Genomic DNA, 20,875 nt, shown 5'->3' with positions numbered 1-20,875 from the left:
GACAATCCAGTACTGTGTTACAGCATTTTTTTCCTAAGATTTGGGCTACTAAGTATTCTCATGAGCACTACATAATATCACTTTTTTACCCCCAGCAGCCACAGACAATAGGCAGATCTTGTCTGAAGTTCAAGATCTAGTTTAAAGTCCACTATTTGATCATTTCCACTTGGTAAAAGCAATAAACACAACAAAAATATGACAAAAACATAAATTAAAATGTGTCTTTATTTCCAACATATAGTTTCAATATTTGAGCTCATATATACATTATAGTAGAAGTTAAATAAGGACATTACTATTTAGCTTACAATAAAAGATGGATGTGTGACACCCCGTATCCCATCACGAGAGGGTGCTATGAGAACTAAGCCAAAAAGTAGCAAGCCAAACTGCAAGACAGTCAGTGCGAAATGACAATTGGTTCCAAACTTACAGTACATCTTATGAAGTCAGGATATAATTACATCAGGTGTCCCTATAGGACTGGCCGGGTATCCAGAAAAAGTAGCAGATTCTGATCAATGTGGATCAAAATATTTGTGATAAGCAGCTTTTTAAGGCACAGTGTGATTTTTTTTTGTGGTATAATGCGTGATAGTGATATGTAAAAGGAGTTCATTCTGTTTGTTGAAATTTACATTTATATAACATTAGAGTACAGCAGGGTGGCTTAGGTTTTAATGGAGGGAGGGTTGAGCCAACAAGTCCACAAAGAATAAACAAAGATTAAAGTAGATCCAAACACAGTTACTAATATCTTATGTAAGCTTTAACACGTACTTCAGCATTCACTTATGTGGCGACAACTGTTTCCCAATCGTGTTCCTTTATTGTCACCCTGTCACTAGGGATAGTGCTGACATAGGGAAGGCATGGACCGTAGTTGTCATTCCCAGGAACCCCACCCTAAGCAATGATGACCAGCCAATGCTGGAATGTGCAAATTTACACAAAATGTGGCCAAAATCAGCAGAACAGAGATGTGAAAAAGATGGAAAAGGTTATTTACAGAAAAAAGTGGCAACTGGTTATAATATGTAGTTCGGGATTAGATCTACTTTAATTAAATCCGTATAAAGGAGACTGACTTTTACTAATTAGCAATGGGTCAGTTTTCAAGCTGCATTATGGGTCCAGAACCAGATGAAACTGCATAACATCCTAAAATATGAACTGAGCCAAAAGCATCACAAAAAATTTGGCGCTGGCTTAATATATCAGACGTAAAGACTGATCCATTTACCGATATTGCCATCCTCTGGAGTTCATATTTCCACATATTTATCCATTGCTCAGCCAACATGGGCTGAGTCTTAGTTGAGTTTATCTGTATTAATCATAAACTTCAAGACACTGCTGGTCGATAACCGTCACATAATGGATTTCTATGGTCTTGTATAACATTTACAACTAATACTTTGATTCTACTTCTAAAATAAGTTATTGTCAAATGATTCCTTATACACAGTTTTCTGGTTCACATTCTTTGTCTTCTGTAAGAATCGGACAGGCTGTTCCATTGTTGGCAGGTTTCAGACGTATGTACCTGGTTCTGGTCTTCACCCCTTTGGACCCACAGCTGCCTTTACAGAGACCCCAGGAAGACCAGATGGAGACCTCACAATCCAGAGGTGTTTCTAAAACATACAAATGATATAGACATTGGCATTGATATATCATACAAGGTGCCTCTTGTCACTTGGTGGAGCTGGAAACCAAACTCAATATTGCCACGCCACATTTATACTTTGTTGGAGTTAGATTTAGACTCCACATCAGATGCTTTTTGCCCTCCATTGCAGTGGTGAGAAGCACACGCTATTATAGGGGGGAAAAATGCATCAGAGAATAGATCTGTGTCTAACAAGATGTTGGTGTTCTTAAAGGTTTGACAAAATTAAAAGTATGCATGGATGGAGCTTGCATTTTTGTTGAGTATGAGCCTTGGTTTGGGCCTGGAGCACTCATTGTGAGTCCATGGTTGAGCTCCATAAGGAACCTGCGAGTAGTACAAATATTATCTTCTATTTTCATATTTGTACTTAGTTATTTGGCAAGATTAACACTCTTGTAGGTTCTAGGTACTTTGCAGTGCCAGCACTGTCTCACCTGTTGCTTATATTACTAACTGCAAGTTATTACCCCTTATTTACAAGACTATATACGGTAGCCATATCACAACAAGACTGTCACTATCATGGGTGCATTGCAACTAAAGAGTAGCCTCAAAAGCCACTTTCACCCACTTCCTTTCTTAGCCACCTTCACCCGGCCATTTTAGCAACTAATGCTTCTTTAATGGCCATCCTTAAAGCTTGTCTCCAGGTAAATTGTATTTTTACCTTATCCCCTTATGTCCGTTCCTGCTCTCCCCTGCCACATTACAGGAGAGATCTCTGTATGAAATCCACAACACCTCCAGCCCTACTTCCTGTGCCTTTTCCCATCTAATTTCACCACCAACAGGGCATTTGTTAACCTGGAGGTTAACCCTTTATATCACAAGCTTGCAGATTACTGCTACACCATACATTGTGCACATTTAAATACTACTCAGCAGCAGTAAAATATCAAAAGTACAGATGGTCTTTTGAAGACTATTCCAATGCATACTCTGTAAGTTTTTACCCCTTGACTTATCAACCATACTATCATGGCTATAAGACATACCCCTGAGGAAGCCTCTCAAGGCCAAACGCGTCGGGTATTGTACCCAGCAGTACTGAACATCCCTAAATGTTGAATTCTTACATCATTAAGCAATCAGCATTTGTCTGTTATTGGATTGCTAATTTAGTGCAATACCTGTCTAAACATCGTTCTAAGTCTCTTTCTTTTACAAAAAGAGATGTTTCTTTGCCATGTTATTTGCATATATTCTGTGTATGTATTGTGAATAACTGCTGTCTCTAAATATTGTATTGTATTATATTTAAGACTTAACACTCATTTTGGTCACTCAAAAATTTTGCTTTCTGACATTTTCTCCTATAAACATTGTATTCTTACCTTAGTTTTTAATAGAATGAGGCAGGACAACAAACACACCAAGAAAATCATTATAAAAAGTGCCAGAATCTAAACTTGGCTAAAAAAAGGTTTTGGTTTTGTTCATTCCCCTGTAGAAGAGATTTTCTCTCACCTTCCATTCAGACTGGAATTAAGTGAAAAATCTCACAAAGAGAAACAGCAAAATAAAAAAAAATGATTAAACCAGCTTTTCTACAGCCTTCTTAAGTTGCTAGGGGTTAAATGAGAAGTGTGCAACCGCAAATCAATCCAATGTAAAATGGAGCTTTCCACACTGACTAATGTGAGGGAACACCACAATTTTTACTGCTTGCCTTTTTTATTATTCATTAATTTTTTTCAGTTGTTACTAATGGAGCAGGGGAATATAAAAATGATTTGCCCTAGGTGTCTAAGGCATGCGTAGATTTTTTTAATATTTAAAAACTCTAACTTTATTATCACACCACTGTACTGTGAACTGAAGACATAATCATTTTAGTCAGAAGTTTCTGAAAACTATTTAAAAGGCTCCTTTGGGGTAAAAAGTTTAAATAGGTCTCCAACCCCCCCCTGCTATATCCAAGAAAGGACATTTTGGCAAAAGCTGGGCTTTAAAATATAATGAGTGGCCAAGACTACCCACATGTAAATGTTTCTGAAATAATTGATGGACTGAAGTCTCCCTATCTATGTATATATATGTATATATATATATATATATATATATATATATATATATTATATATATATATATATATATATATATATATATATATATATATATATTTATATATATATACACACACACATACTATATATATTCTAATTTGAACATGCCCTTCATCTTAACCTAACAGAATGGTAAGTGGTTTACCTGAAATATTTTCGTCTATTTCGTTTCCCGTAGTCGTCACGTTTGATGCGATATCAAGAAAAGACATTATCTTGCCTTTGAGTTTTGTAAATGTCACTTTTGCAATTGGCGGCAGGCTCTTTAGTCGGGGATAAAAGAATGAGTTTGCCGGATGATTTGGTGAGGAAGATGTAATCTGCCAATGAAAGAGAATGATTTTGACATTTGCATTTTTATTTCACAAAGTGATAACACGGAACTTCAAACAACTATGAATGCCCTAGACATTTTGTAGCTCTTTCCGCGGTGAGTACGATAAAATTCTGCAGGGAATGGCGCACATAAAATTATTCTACAGAATACCATGCAAAGGCTAAAACAATATATTTCTGAGCAGATTTACATACTCTGTGCATAAAAGAAAATTACTTGTTATGGAAAGTTTCGAGGATTTTAAAGTAAAACTTCTGCAGCAAAGAAAAACCTTGTTTTACTAATGCGTAAAAGCGAAGGTCTAAATTTGTAGAAATCTTTTCCCTAGGCAGGATGACACATTGGTTGCAATACTGACTTTAAAACCTCTGTGGTCCAGTCCACCTCTACCCAGGGGCCATTTAGGTAGAGAATAACTAAGGGCCACCTTGGTCACCAATTGAGAATTGCTACCAAAAGTACAGATAAATAAATTATATTAAATTCCTTCTTGCAACATTTATCCTATCAATAAATATTTTTTTATTATTACAGTGAAATTATGAATTTATTAAGGAATTTGATCTCAAGAAAGTCTCAGCCCCTTCCCTTCTTGCGTGTCATACCCTTTTACTCTTCTGAGGGTATATATAATGGGGGTATTATAATTACTCCCTGTACTGGCCTAGCTCCACTGCTTCTCACATCCCTATAAAATATTTTATGGATCAGCTAGGAAAATAACAAAGGAGAACATTATATGGTGTCATTTAAGTGACAGATCTTAGCTTGTTGGGGCTTCTACAATCACATACAAGATGGCGGTACACTGCAGCAGACTCAGGGCTTTTGTTAGTCTTCCTAAGTGAGGCTTTTTCAGGTAAATAATGTGAATAAAATACTTTAATTATATAATGGTATAGGAGGTTTTTTTGTTGAAATCAATGGTGTGGCAATGGGGTCCCTTATACACTCAACTGTTCTCTTTTTTTAACTTTTACATCTTGGGTTTAATTTTATCAAAGTATTATGAAACTTCAGGCTCATATCTGTTAAAAAGATATGTCACCACATGGATTCATTATATTTTGTAAAACTTCAATATATATAGCAAAAAACAAAAAAAAATATGGGGATGTTTTGAGTATACAAGGAGGGTTCTATTTATCCAAAACTTTTAAATACAGAAAAGATTACCATTTTTTTCATTGTATAAAAAAATGATCATTTTCTTTTTTTGGAGGCAGTCAGTGATTGATCACTGAACGGTGGTTAGCTGGAATTCACTATTAGTAATGATTCACTAATTTGCACATTTCATGCAGTAATAGTAAGGTGCCACTAAGTGTCACTAGCATTACGCGTAAGTGTATGGACAGAATGGAAGGGCAGATGTATTGGTAGTGGCAGCTTCTACTACATCAAAAATGGCTATTGGGTTGTTTGTTTTAAATACCCTGATCTCTATTATCACTTATGGCCATTGGTGATAAACCTAGTGATTACCATCTTTCAGTGGTTGAAGTGGCCGTCTCCTAAAAGTGTCAATTACCACTTTTATAAATTGAGAAAGCTAACAAATGGCACTATTTGTGTATAGATAATGATATTGGACTGGTGAATTGCATTCAGTGATAAATGGATTCCCAAGGTTTGAAGAACTAGGCTTCCTGAAGAACTTATTCAAACTTTCGGCAGAGTCAGGTTCCAATTTGTGTGCTGTATTTGAAGCATCAAAGGCAAGCAAGTTTAGCTCTTCAAGAGAATATAGATCAGGGGTTTTGGATAGGAAGGTGGGGACATTTTTTAAAAATACTTTAAAAACACTGGGACTGATTTATTACGTTCTCCAAGACTGGAGAAGATTGACTATCATGGGAGAACCTGGAATCATCATCAAGCAAACCTGGAATGGAATTCTTATCATAATTTGCTATTATTTGCAAATGTTTTCAATTCTGGACTACATCTATTCCAGGTTTGCTGGATCATCTGGACTATCCTGGGATAATCTACCTTCTTCAGTCGTGGAAAGCTTTGACAATTCATATCTATTATCTAGACACAACCATTGGCATCCAAAAAGACAACCCTCTTTGATTACAAACATTTTTCTTGCCCTGAAAGACTTCCTCTTTGCCTGTGCTGCCCATGTAGAGGTTCCTAATGTGTCTTATGTGTAGTTTTGGCCTTCACGTACCTCTGTGACAGTGCCCTGAGGGATGGTGGCATAGTTTGGAGAAGAGAATGTGAATCCACTGTCTGTTCCAGCATCGTAGGGATGGAGGTCTAGAGTCACGGACTGTTTCCATTGTTTCCCATCACACAGGTTTAGGCTGTCCACTCCAACAAACCAGTCTGGACTCGGTACAATCCTCACCATAAAAGAAATCTAGAGGTGGAAGAATTCAATATTAATACATAATAGTGTAACTCCAACTGTTTCTTTTTAGGTATATTTTTTTTTAACCTACCAAGTGTACCTGCCATTACAGTGGAAGATCCAACTAAATACTAACTGGTGTGTCCCCTATGCACTAAGTTGCCGAGTTCCATCGTTAGAACATTGGGGAACCCCTTGAAATAACTTTTAGGTCTTTAATAACTCTTGCTATAATTACTATATCCACAGCTCACAGTATATTAATATGGTGGTCATTAGGAAGAGTTCTTACACTGCTGGCCAGTGGGAAGGCTGCCAACCCTAAAGATAGCCATTGGAATTTGAAACTGACCTGAGAATCTGAATCGCTCATTGTTCAAGAAAACCCCCCTTTGGAGAAAAAAAAAGCAACCTTTGGAGGAACTCTGGTTGAGAAACACTGCTGTAAAATGTGAAAAAAAAGAGTTCCAACGAGATTGCAGTATAGATTATGCTTTTTCATTGAAGAAAACTTTCCTGGACACTGAATGTAGCGTCCAATTCCCTGTGCCTATAGGGAGTAAATGGGGACTGTAGTGAGTAGTTCACTGAGAACTGAAGGAAGGGTGCAAGCCACTGCAGTCCACCTGGAAACTGGTGGCCACTGCTCCCCACTGTTTGTCTGAACTTAGCATAAATGTTTGGTGAGATACCATTGGAATACATCAGCAAAATGTCAGCAAGCAAAAAGAAGAGAGGATAAATAGGCAAAAGGGTCACAACTAGTCACAGGATCTTCAAAATTTTTAAGGTGGCTCACAGACCACGGAACAGTGGAAGGAACTAATTTAAGGTATCTCAGCTCTTCGTGTACTAGAGAAAATGAGAAGAATGTGCTGAGAAGGGAGGCTGATGAGGGCAGTTTAGGAATTCTCAGCACTGAATACACCAATGATACATCTTTTCAATGTTTCTGTTGCTGTTGTGTCTGTTGCTAGGTTGCCTCAGTGCTGGTGGTGCTGATTTATGGTGTCAGTGTTACTCTATATGTAAAAATACCAAAATCTGCATACTACTATATACACCTATTACAACAGGGCAATGTAAAGGGCCAAAATAGCTGTGAGGGTTATCTGTTAGGTATAGTTAAGTCTCATATGAAAGGTTGAATTTCATGTATGAGGTTGAATCTAAAATCAGAAGTTGGATGTCATTTGGTCATCAGTGTGGCTGAATCTAATGTGTAAGGCTGGTTGTCTCAAGTGGTCCAAACTCTTTCTTCTTAGCATCAGGAATGGGCAGCTAAGGGGCCATAAACCTAAAAGAGAGGCCATTGTCCTACCTACAGAGGGTGCTTCCTAGAAAGGCATCCCCACCCAGCTTTGTGGCTGTAACAGGTATTACTTGTACTTACATAAGGGTGCCTTGTGTGGACCTCCAGCTCGGTTGATGATTGCCCCGTACCACTGGTCATGGATGGGGCAGAGAAAATGCCATGGACACTCTGGATCTTCTCTCCAGCCGTCTCTATCTCCTTTATTAAGGCCCAAGCTTCCCCTTTCTCTGCGAATTCCCTCATTCCATTGCTGGCATGTTCATCTCTTTTCCACATGTGATAGTCAGAACTGTGACTCGCTCCTAAAACATGAAAGGAGTACATGATTATGTTGGCCTTTTCCAAGATTAATTGTTTGTAAATCACAGCAGATCTCATCTGCAAGCACATGGAGATAGTATCAACACAGCAAAATAGATTTAACTTGTTAGGAGCAGCGAGGTAAAATCAATAGAGGCTTAACAACCACCAGAGACAAATGGGCACATCCATCTCTGCTTCGCCACTCAGTGTATTAACACTGTCTGCTTTTCTTTTGTGTAACAGAGGCCTCACAAATGGCCAAGAATAGACACAAGACCAGGGGTTTGGCCACAATGTGCAAATATTCATAGATTAATTATACAAGGTGACTGACTTACCTGCCAAAGTGCCCCCCTCCAGGACTGTAACAGCCATCACTTTTATCATCACCCTGTTGTTGCCTTATTTAGGGTTCAGATTTGTTGCCCATCCTTACTGGCCAGGTCATTACTGTCTATCAAATACGTGAAAATTATTTCATCCCGGCATTGAATTGTGCCAAGAAGGTACACAGTTTATGTACAGCCCAGTCCAGAGTTTAATTAAAGTGTATTTGGTGTTTGTTATAATTTGTAATTACTTGAATGCCTATAGCCTGGTCACAGGTATATGTATTATATTTTGCAGAGCTGACCTACAGGTAGCACCTAGATAGGGAATCAGTAAGAATCCCTGTGTGCAATACAGTCATTGCAATACAGAACATAAAGTGCATATCCACAATTCAAGCACTTGTTCCAGAGACTGTAAAGGGGCCCATGGGTTAGGTCAAAGGGAAGGGGCAGCTGGTTTATTGTACACTTTTCTTTAAACACTACTTGTCCAGAATTTATTTGTTTATGCGTTTTTTGTGTGCTGATAGATCTGCCTATACGTTTTCCAGTTACCTATCGGTAGGAATTGTATAGGGATTGGGTGTGGACAGTAATGAATTGTACGGAGACAAAGGAAAAGTGGAAAAATTGATGAGGACAGGGTGGGCATTTATCCAAAATCTTTGGGGACGGGTGGGGACGGAAGCAAGATTATGTCTTTGCACAATTCTAGTATGCAACACAGACAAATCAGTAATAGAAAAAAAAGTAACTGAAAAGGTCATGTATTACATTAAAATTTTACATTTTATATATCTCAAGAAAAGTAAATACTCTAATGTCATGATCTGAGCTTTTAATAGAAACTCCCCTAAGCTACGTGCCTTGCAGAATAACCACAAATCTGGAGTCACGCATCAGACAGGCCTGCTAATCACAGTGGAAGGAGCAGTTCTCTGATTAGAAGTGATTGAACGGAACCCTCAGCGGTTTGGAAAAGCCAGGATAAGCCAATTGCTGGTGTAATCGCTCCATTCCCAAGTTATCTAGATGAGATCTTTGGCAGCCTAACACAGAGGTGTGCGATAGTTTATAATCACTTACCTAACAAGGATGACCACTGTGCCGGGGGCCTGTACATGGGATATTGTTTGGGGAAGGACGCCTGGCTCCATTTACCAGTAAAGATGATGCTATACTTAGCAATCTCTTCTGCGGTACAAATAGCATCTTCGCTCAAGGGAAGACAGCTGCAATAACCCGCAATCAATAGCACCGTCAGGATGAAGTTGCAGAACTTGCTCACGAGAGTCATGTTTTTTGTCCTCTGTAGAAAAACACACAAAGACAGAACAAGACATGAATATAAACACGTGCCTTTTTTGTGACTTCTCAAAACATCTGCAAAGCATTTCTGCTTAAAAGCAGCCCAAAGTTTTCCAGCAGAGTCCTAGATTGCAGTGCACCAATTCCAAATGCAATCAATCATTAGGAAAGCTATACTTTGATTTCAGCATAGAGACAGACCAAATTTTCCATAATAAAAAAAATACCCAAGGGCTGACTTTACTTTAAAGGGCCAGTTAATCCTAATAACAACAGGGCCCATTTTATTGTAGGGCAAACTGGGAAAATGCTAAGGAGCCCCTACCTTCTCCAAGCCCCAACTGACATAATAGCATTGGTGCAGGGAGCTGGAATATTGAGCATTACTTAATCTTTTCCCAGGGCTCCATTTTGATAGAGCTGCCCTCAAATAAAAGTTTATTTTATGTAAGTGTTAATATTCAGGGGTGGGCACAACACCTGACACACCCACATTAAAAGAGGTAAATGCTCATTTTTGCCTTATAAAAGCAGTTTTACTTACCCCCTCCCTCGGGTTATAAATTCCTTATAACATTCTGAGCCTTTAGTTCCCTTACATACAATGCAGGATTGCTGGTCCTGCATTGTATATGATGATGTCAGAGTGTCTGTGACCGACAGATCACCAAAAATGCAACACTTTATCAAGAACAAGCAAGCAGTCAACAAAGTCTGGCAAAAGCCAGAATTCCTGTTTTTTCAGCTAGTTAAAGTGGCACTAAACCCTGCTATACTCACATATCCCTGGTCCATTGCAAGCCCTACCATTTTCTTTCTTCTTTTCTTTCTAGTTTTGATTTTTGCCATCCTGATTGGCCAGGTTGGGATTACATAATGTCTGGGCACCTTCAGCACTACGGTAGCAAGCATAGGGACAAGATTGTTGGGTTCTAGACCGTTCCATGGAGTGATCAGGCAGGTACGAATGCTGCTTGCAAAAGGGACATTAATGATTGCAGAAGGGACTGTCCCTTTATGCAATAATGCCCTGCCAGGTCCAAAACTTTTAAGTTCCACTTTAATGGTTAATAATACTTCAAAGAGAATTAAAACCAGACACCTAGCTTCTGTTAGATGAGATCTTCAATAACAGTCTGCATACTTCATGCATGACAGGTTTCCTTTAATATAATGAGTTGCACGGGTAAGAAGGACTGACCTGTCATCTGTTTCTGCTCTACTTCAATGTCACTGGAGGTCAGAAACTTATTAATAGGTTTACTGGGACAAGTAAAGTGCCTTTGTTTAATTCTGTAATTGAACGGAATTAAAATATATAATATAATAAAATCATTAACAAATAAATAAAGCATTTGCATTTGTAAACCCATTAAAATACCATACCAAAAAAAAAGAAATATATGTACCTAAATAATATAAAAGTTCTGTAGACATGTAAATTAGATATAGTGTTAATCAGAGCATTATGGTGCCGCTAAATTTGGCATCTAGATCATAAAAAAATACTATCCCTGAGTAGTCCTATGAGTCTGTCTTAACACATTTGCAATTCAAGGCTTATTATAATTTAGTGAGATTTAAAGTACAGCCCTTGAAAAGTTACAAGTCTGAAGTGTAATGACACAACTTGCTTGCTAAGTTTGTATTCCAAGACAAACACACCACTTTATTTGAAAGTTACTAATTTAGAAGCTAATAGGTATTCTGCAGCTAGGAATAGCACCGTGTTCTAGAACATGCTTTATCCATCCTCAATATTTACATATATCTTTGTATTAGTTTTAAATATATTAAACATGCAAAAAGCTTAATATAAGAGCTAATATGTGTTTAAAAAATAGAACATTGTACAAAATGTAAAGTGAGCTTTGCTTGCATTGTTTTGCAACAATAAAGATCCAAATATAGAAATGACTTGATTATGGTCGTTTGGGTGAATGTAAAACTCCCTTTCAGTTGTTATAAAAAGAGTCTCTTAATAGTGGCTGTGTATATGCAGTTATTCACTGGTATTTTCTCCTTGTCAGAACAGAATTGACAATTCAATTGTAAAACTTCCATACAAACTTTCTTATGTCTGAAATCAGAGCCGACACTGATATTGAATCCAGGGAGTTGGAGGAGGGTAAAACTGTAAACTGATTACTCTTGATTAGGTTTAGAATGTAAATTTAGGGCCATTATGGGTTCAACAAGTTTGAATAATTAACTTTAAAGAGCTCTGGAGATTTAGGAAACATTTAATTTTCACTTTTCAATGTGATTAACCATTGGAGCCTAGAGCTTGGTGTTTTTGAGCAATACAATAAAGTAAGTACATTATGAATCCTACTTTTGAATACATAGGAAAGTTTAGATATAGATCAGGATAATGCTGGCCATACAGTAGTTGATGTGCATGATGGGTAAATACTTGATATGTCCTTAATAATAATCATTTACCTGGTTACTGCCATGCATCTGACAACCATATGAGAAACAATGCCTAACAAACGTTAGCCAATGGGATGGTTCCACAAAGTTTACACTAACAAATGGCAGAGCTGGAAATTGCAGAGGGAGCACCCATTGGCTGGTTGTTTAAAGTACACTCCCAGCTGAAAGTTGGATGGACAAAGTCCATATAATTATGTGTGCACAACTAGAGAAATAAGGACTATCTCCCAGATATTGATCATTGACCTGGTCACCAACATTCACCCATTAACTAACAAAGCTGATATTCAACCAGGAACATTCCCTAAAACCCATCAATCAGTGAAAGCACTGCCTGATGTTTACAAAACCAAATGGCAAAGCCATGTTGTTATTGTAAACATGAGGGAGCACTCCCATTGGTTTGTTAAGTCAAACAAAGAACTGACAATACCCAAATTATAGTCAATATTTGCTCAAGAATGCCTTTGTCTTTCATAGATTAAAGATGTCCCATTGCTTTTTTTAGGCTAATATAATAAAAATGTCTCACAGGGTATGGCCACCTTAACACCCAATGACGAAAGAATAATGGGCAAAAATGTTTACAACTTTGAAATTACTTTTGAGTTACCAGAAGAGTTGGCACATTACAAAGCAAAGTTAGCTTTAAAAAGAATAAAAAAGACAAAAGATAAAGATAATACCATTTTTCATTAAAAAGTCATATGTATAGACCCAAGTAAAGAAGCAATCTGGGGGAAAAATGTTATTGTTAAACTTTATTTTGTTTTCCATAACTTGGAGTGAATAACTTGCATGGGTTCAATTCACAAAACTACAGCTGTGGCTGGAAATTATTATTTCAACCATTTCCAACTGTCATTGCTGAAAATAAAAGACATTATGGCAAATCACAGTCACAGTTCAGTGAAATGAATGTAATTCCAGTTTCACAAAGTGAGAGCATATACTATGCGGTTTTCTCTCTGTATTTCCAATCATTGTCATGTCATGATCAATTTAAACTGATTCTTGCGATCGACTACAAGTTTCTGATCTACTTGTTGGATATTCTATCTACAATTTGATCATTTCCACCATCATATTGAAATGAAGTATCGATTGCAATGCAAAAAGTGGTTGAGGCTTCAATGCAATGGTTTTTTAATTGACGAAAATTAACTTTTTATTTAATGTTTGATCAGTTTGATGTTTATTGAATTGTTTGCATAATCCAAAATATGGCCAGCTTGTCTAAAATAAAGTGTAAATTTAAGTTTGTAGCTGTAGTCTAGTGTGTTTAAAACACAGAATTCAGTTTCAAACTTAGAAGTCTGGGGTTGTAGTTGCACTTGCAATAATAGTTTCACAAAAGCACAAAAAGTTTTGGGATAAGGTAAAAAAGAAGAATCAGTTCCCCATTACTTTCAGCTTGTAGCATGTACAAAGAGAAGATAGGATCTTACTTACTTTGTCTTGCAGCGTCCTTGCAGTGTGGGGGCAACTTGTGTCTGCTGGCAACTCCTCTCTTCTGATGAAGGGGAAAGGAGGGACTGCGCTATTTATGCCTGCAGAGGGTCCTCTTTGTCCAACAATGATTTTAACCTTAAGGCCGTTTACATGCAGCTTACATGTACCATTTACTGGGAATTTTTTTTCAGGAAATTATTGGAACAGTCTGTGTGCCAGTTGGTTTAGGTTTCTGCAATAAAATAAACCTTACAATGCTGACTAAACAAGCTTGATTTTTAAAGGCAGGGCTCCCCTGCTGTAAGTTTTCATGGGATTAGGGAAACACGCTCACATTTTAAAAGTGCTGTATTCTCCGAAGCCATGCCATGGGGAATTTAACTATTGAAGAACTTCTAAAAGTAAAAGAAAAAACATATATGGAAGAATTACAGATAACATTCGCTGCTAGGTGTATTAAAATATAGGTACAGTTTTTAAAACACATTAGCTGAACTCCAGGTAAATATAAAAGACACAAAGTAGTGCAGCTCTGTAGTATTTAAAGAGGAACTAATCTTAAAAAAAAAAAACATTGTGAACAGCCTAGTTATTTATTGCCGAATGGACATGCTTCTGCCATAAAACAAAGTTACCTTCCTGTTCGCACCTATTTCTGTAATGTACACTGAGCTGTAACTGTACACTGAAGAATTAATGATAGATTGTGTGCATGTGCAAAAGTCATATCCAGTTTTGGACTTTTGGCTGCCCCAGACAAACACAGGGACAACGCCCCCTCCACCTTCCCAGAAAAAAATCAGAAGCTGTTGCCCCCAGTAACAGACTTCAATGACAGACCCCCCCAGTGAAAAATTCAATGTAAACCCCCAGTGCAGACCCCCAGGCATATCTCAGATCATCAGTGACAAGCTTCAGTACAGAACCCCATTGCAGACCTCAGTACAGATACCCAGTATAAACCCCCAGACAGACCCAAGTACATACCCACTTAGTGCCGACCCCAACAGCAGACATCAGTACAAACCCTCAATGTACTGACTCTCAAAGCTGACCAATAGGCAGACCTCAGTACAGACCCCCAGGGACAAACCTCAGCAAAGATACCAAGTGCAGAACCCAAGGCAGACAAATGAGAAATCCAACCAGATTCTGAATTCCAAGCAGGAACCAAGATTTTCTTTAAATAAAAGACATTGAGCCATACACTACACCTATCAACCTTGGCTGGGGGACTTACATGTATGATGTCCTAAATGTGGAAGTAGTGGGTATATCTTAAATAGATTTTTGCAACTCACCATTGCCCACCTGAGTTGCAATAAACTCCATTTTGCCTCATGGTAGGTTCAGCCCTAGCAGGAGTTATATTATTCTGGCCTGGCATATCAAGATGGTCAAAGATTCTGAACCCAGAATAGGAGTTGGTGCCGACAAAGGAGAGAGGAAATGTAAGTTTAAAAAAAAGACAGGTGTTCCTTTTCGGTTATGGAAACTACCTGCTTTCGCTTTTTCATTTTCAACTTTAGTTTGTTTTAATACATCCTTAAATGTATTTTTGTAAATACGTTTGTAATTACTTAATGCCATTAGGGACAGAACATATTTTTGGCACTACAAAAATGTATTGCAGTTTCTCTTCACATCATATATCTCTATTTGACTTCAAATCATCTGCTTTTGTGCTCCATAAAAATGAATTGCACAACTTTCTTGATTACATTTTTAATAATAAAACACTGATGTTAAAAAAACATTTCAGTATTTGCAAGGCACAATTCAAAACTCTGGCACTGGCAGAAAGTTTTAATAGATGGTAATTCCCATATTCTGCAAATTCATAGTAATTTAAACTGTAAAAAGCAAGTAAAATTAGTTAAAGTGTATACATGGTGAAAAAGAAGGGGCAGACTGAAACCTATATCAGGTTTTTATTACTGACTATGTCTTTGGTAGGTAGATTCTTCTTCTCTATCTGTTCTAGTGTCCATCATCACCAGGACAGAATGGTTGTGTTCACACTAGAGGGTAGAAAGCAAGAGAAATACCACTCCCAAGCAACAAGCGTTGGCCAATAGATGTCTGGGAGTGGAGGCTGTAACTGCTAGACTTTTTTAGGTGTCTGGAAATGCTTGTCCAGGCATTTGCTTGCATTTGAAAGCAGGTAGTTTTTTTAAACTTCTATATGGTATTATGTAATTCCTATAGGCCATTGGAGTGGATAATTACTCTTGGATGCGGCATATAGCCTATGAGGAAAAAAGTGCAGCAAGTAAATGCCTAAAAAAATAGAAGAATGAGCAAACTAGCTTTGACAATTTTACCAAACCAGTGTTTCCAATTTTTAGGAGGCAGCAGATTACAATTAACTGCACAGGTACTATTTGCAAAAACCACTCTTCTGAACTTTACAGAATTTTACAGCCGTTATCACAAGAGGTCTCCAGAAATATCAATATGTAGTCTGTAAGCACTAAGCAGAGTGAAGGCTGTTTACATGGACAGGTTTGCCCAGCCATCCATGCAGTTAGTGATTGCAAACCTGGTATGGTAAACACCAAGAAGGGGTTGCCCTCACAGGCAATTCCTCCAAATGGAAATGCTGCATCTACTGCTAGGATGATGATCGGTCTGTGCTGAAGTAATTGTATAGACCAGATCTAAGCAGAGCACTGGAAAAAGTTCTTGGATATCTTGGCTGCATTATTTGTTATTTCAGTTGTCTGTGGCATTCTAGTGCTACATAAATCCTGTTTATTAATAATCATAATAATAATAATAATACAGTTGACAATCAAAAATCCGACCTTTCAATAATCCAGTTCCTTCAGTTTTCTGGCATGAATTTCGGATCGCATTTTCAATACAGGGACTGTAGTACGCTGTTTGGCCTTCTATGTTTTGATGGTGCTGTTCTGCAGAAACAGCTGTTACACTACACTACTTGCTACACTAAATACACGTTGAGACGTCCCTGGTGTCTGCTCCCTGGAACTGTGCCAGATGTCCGTGGGTGTGGCGAGAAGAAGGCTGGCCTGAGTGTGGAGGTAAATATAACCTTCAAAAATCTGGTATTTTCGAAAATCCGGAACTCCTCAGGTCCAGAGGTTGCCGGATTTTTGAATGTCAACTGTAATCATAATTCTATCCACAACTGTAAGGGGTGATTTTTTTCACTGGTCACCAATGTGAGAGGGTTTTCCTACTTGTCCCCCAAAATATTGGATGTTTCCTGAGATCTGAACATTTTGGCAAAGGTTACTCTAGACTATCAGGGGTATACAGGTATTTAAACTAAAGTAATGATAACACTGGGGAACACATTTTTTGTTGAGGTAGATCTTACACTTGTTTTTTACTATATTTTGGGTGGTGAATCCAGAAATGACCCCAGTTTTTTGCTATCACATTCCGTTTTTACAATACAGGGTACCCTCCATTTTTGTCAAAAAACATACAAATTTTACATACAATGAAAAAATAATGAAATAACTTGAATGTACTGTTTATTTATTGAATGATAACCAAGCATTATTTTCGACTTCTGACATTCTTTTGATGAAATGTTCATCTTTGATACACTGCCGAATCTGTGGACCATCAAACACACCAGTTTAATTTTTTCAAATGACAGGCTAGGAAATGCCAAAATTAGGAAGTCTCCTTCAGTTGGCAAAGCTTTAACTAACTGCTTCATCAGACCCAGTTTCATGTGCAGAGGCGGGAATATTATATTCTTTCTATCAACAAGTGGCACATGTAGAATGTTTTGATCACCTGGTTTTAGGGCAGATTTTGGAGGCCAATCCCTTTCCACCCAATGCCTCTCATGAGCCCTGCTGTCCCACATGCACAGATAACAGGGATACTTGGTGTATCCGCGTTACTGACCAAGAAGGAAGCATACCATTTTAAGGTCAACACAGATGACCCAAGTGTTGGTGATATTGCAACAACTCAATGACTCTCGTTATGTCAGCATATTCTTCACAAAGAGAAACTGGAAGGCCAATTGGGGTTGACCCAAATATATTGTCATTGTGAAGAAGGGCACACTTTAGGCTCCGCTTTGAGCTATCGATGAATAGTCGCCATTCAGTTGAGTTATAGATTGGAATTCCCAGTTTCTCCATTGAACCAGGTATGTTATGCAATACACCAAGCCACTGTCAGTTATAAAGAATTGCAGAAATGCAGTTTCTCTGGTTCAAAAGTACGATACCCCGTTCCCTTTTTAAGTATGTTTTTCTCACACAGTCTTGATGCTAGGAGTTCTGAAGTTTCTTCGATAGTCCAAAATCACGTGCCAAATCACTCAATTCATGCTGATCAAATCCCTTACCAACAGAGTCCTCCTAAATTTCAAACTCTTCATCATTGTGGTCACCTAGTTCATCACCATAATCATGTTCTTCAGAAGAGGGTAGTGTAACAAAAACCGGCACTGGGATTTCATCTGAATGAGCCACTGGGTGTATAGCCGATGGTAGACTAGGATATTCTATGTTACATTTATTTATATTTTTTATAGCAAAAGTAACAGTCACTGAAATGATCTCCTGGCTCTCGCCAAACCATAGGTGTACCAAATGGCATCTTATCACGTGTTCCCTTTGTCCACATCCATGAACCCTCGACACACTGTTTGCACACCTTATGAGGGGCCCAAGACTCATCTCGATCACCAAGTTTAACTTTGAAATATGCCAAATGGGCTTGCTCTACAAATGTGCTGATGTTTGCCCTTTGACTGGGAATGGTGAAACTGCCACAGAAATAACAATAAATCAGGGTTGTTTAAGCATTACCAATGAGAAACAGTAGAGCCAGACATGATCTGAAAGAAAGAAAATACCTGTGTAAGTAGAAAAATTCATTTTGTTTATTCACTATGTAGAGCAGTGCACAACCTCTGACCACACTGTCTTGCGTGTAAATGAATAGCGTATACAATCCACAGCAAAAGTAATCTCATTAATATAAGCTGTAGAGAAAAAAACTGACGTAATAGAAGAAAACTAACTGCACTTCCAGAATCAGCATACTTATTTTAGTGTAAATAAGCTTAAAAATTTAAGTCAACATAAAATTTGTTCAAAATTGTTTCCCAGTGTTATTGTACAAATGATATCAATAAAATGGTGACACATAAGCACAATCTAGTCCCAGGCTACAATTTAAACTGTAAATGATTACAATTATAGTCCAGCATAAATCCTATTGCATTGGATTGCAGTTTGTGTAAAGCATGAATTGTGTAAAGCATTGTGTGAAGCTGAATTCTGGGCTGTGGACAGTTGGCTGGGGTCTTCATTGTCTATTAGCACGTCCAGGACATCTGCACACTTGTTTTGGCTGTGGAAGCAGCAGTGTGCATTATCCTGATCCACAGCATAGACTCTGCAATGCAATAATATTGGCCAGGCTGTCCAAGTAATCATTTGCTGTTTGATGGGTTCAGCTTTCAGGTTAACATTTGTGCAAAAAAAAATGTGTAAATGCTGAAAGATGTAATTAGTATATACTTTCTTTGAGTAAACAACGGGAATTTAAAAAGGGAAAAGACAATAAGGGTTTATTTATAAAGCAATAAATCTGACAGTCACCACATTCTTTGTTGGAGAATCTTCCAAGTCGTGCAATTTCAATGGCAGTGATTGATTCTCTGGCAGAGCGTGTTTGGTGAATGTCAGATTTCCTGCTTTCTGAATAGATCCCAATAGTTGCCCTTTAGTTCTATTGTTGTAAAGAGCCAGATTTCTGGGTAAACGTTTGCCCTTTAATTAAGTAGTCACGTTTCTGTGACGAGTCCTGTGCATGATATTATGGTACTGTTTTATATTTGGTTTCTTTAGAATTTGCTTGCTGTAGAAGTTTGCTAGTTTTTCCTTCATTAGCAGAAACTATTGTGCTGTTCACAAGTGAAATCTGGTATACGGTCTGGAAACACATATGGTTCTGTTTCCAGTAAACCGCAGGTCTCTCCAAACACTGACTGCTGTGTTTTATCATCTTCTCCCTTTATGTACCTTGTAACCACAACCTGAATTGCAAACTAACATATGCACAAATATATGGGATACTAGCATCAAATTATCCCAGACAGAAAGAACCTTGACATTCTAGTCCACAATACCATGGACACTACGTGTATATAAAGAGGCTTCCACTGATGACCTCTCTTCGTACAAATGCTAGCTGCCTGGCTGCCTAGCTGATCCAATCAGCTCAATACATTGTGAGCCATTGATAAGAATCTGACTTCACTATGACTGTTCTCGATCTGGGTCTATAAGGACCACAGCTCTTACACTCATAGGGGTAGCCAGTTTTTACCAGGATTCTGGGTTGTATTGTTGCAAAAAACTCACATAGGCCTGTGCATCTTCATTTTAGTGGTTTTTTGTACCTAAACACATATGGAGAGAGGGATAGGTTAGCAGAGTGCCAGGATATGAGCAGTTCACATCCAAAAGCTATCCAAACATTCAACACTGACAGCTGACCATTCTCATTGAACCCAAATCCATGGACAGTTGTAAGAGAAGCATTACTCCTCTGGAATAGGTTTCCCATTTAACCAGCAGTAAGTTTCCCTAATGACAGGTCTTCTTTACTGGCACTTTGCTCAATCTTCTTGTTGACGTCACAATAGAAGATCCTTATTACTGGCAGCCTGAATCAAAGACTGAATGGCAGTCATCTGAAGAACATGCTTTACACATTGGAAGTTCCAACCTTTCACACAGTCCTTGAGCACCATACAATTTGCAGCATAGCTTACAGACTGCTTTTAGTGAGGAAAAAAACCATGGTATGAGAATTCATGTTTCAGGTTTATTTTATGTTTACATTTGTCCATTTCTCTTAAAATATTCAGCAGTAATATATACAGAGGACAATTCTGTGCCAACCAGCATCTGGTGCGTGTACACGGTATGGAGTTTGCTGCCATCAGGCTGTCCTTATGAAGGTCATGCTGGCACAATGGAATGCTGTGTACTCTTCAACTTCCACTTTTATTTCCATTACATTACTGACCTACTCCAAGTAAAAAAGGATATTCTGAGACAGCTAAAGAGGCTTTGGAGATTATATTGTTTCTTACTAGATTTATTGACTTTTTATGATTTATCACTTAACTTTCTAAAGTTCTGAGGGGACTTTTGCCAAATGTAGGGCTTATTCTGCTAGATCTTAGGTTGTGGCTTATGAGACATAGGGCTAATTGACTTTTTTGCAGTGGAAGTGTGTTGCTAGGGCTCTAAGAGACTCAGGGCCAA

The 20,875-nt window shown here is 38.0% G+C and overlaps 1 protein-coding gene across 1 annotated transcript; it reads right to left on the bottom strand.

Annotated features, from left to right (window-relative positions):
• Positions 1–210: 210 nt before the first annotated feature.
• On the bottom strand, positions 211–13,703 carry SPON2 (spondin 2). Its single transcript, XM_072406587.1, has 6 exons — positions 13,593–13,703; positions 9,480–9,702; positions 7,837–8,060; positions 6,261–6,452; positions 3,890–4,064; positions 211–1,640 (listed from the first exon to the last, which is right to left on the bottom strand). Exons 2-6 carry the CDS (start codon positions 9,688–9,690, stop codon positions 1,462–1,464), a joined length of 981 nt encoding a protein of 326 aa, XP_072262688.1. The 5' UTR covers positions 9,691–9,702; positions 13,593–13,703; the 3' UTR covers positions 211–1,461.
• Between the last annotated feature and the right edge of the window lie 7,172 nt (positions 13,704–20,875).

Source organism: Pyxicephalus adspersus, chromosome 3, assembly GCF_032062135.1.
Source record: "Pyxicephalus adspersus chromosome 3, UCB_Pads_2.0, whole genome shotgun sequence".
Classification (NCBI taxonomy): domain Eukaryota; kingdom Metazoa; phylum Chordata; class Amphibia; order Anura; family Pyxicephalidae; genus Pyxicephalus; species Pyxicephalus adspersus.
Note: the sequence above shows the minus strand (reverse complement) of the source record. Positions and strands in the feature narration are given on the sequence as shown.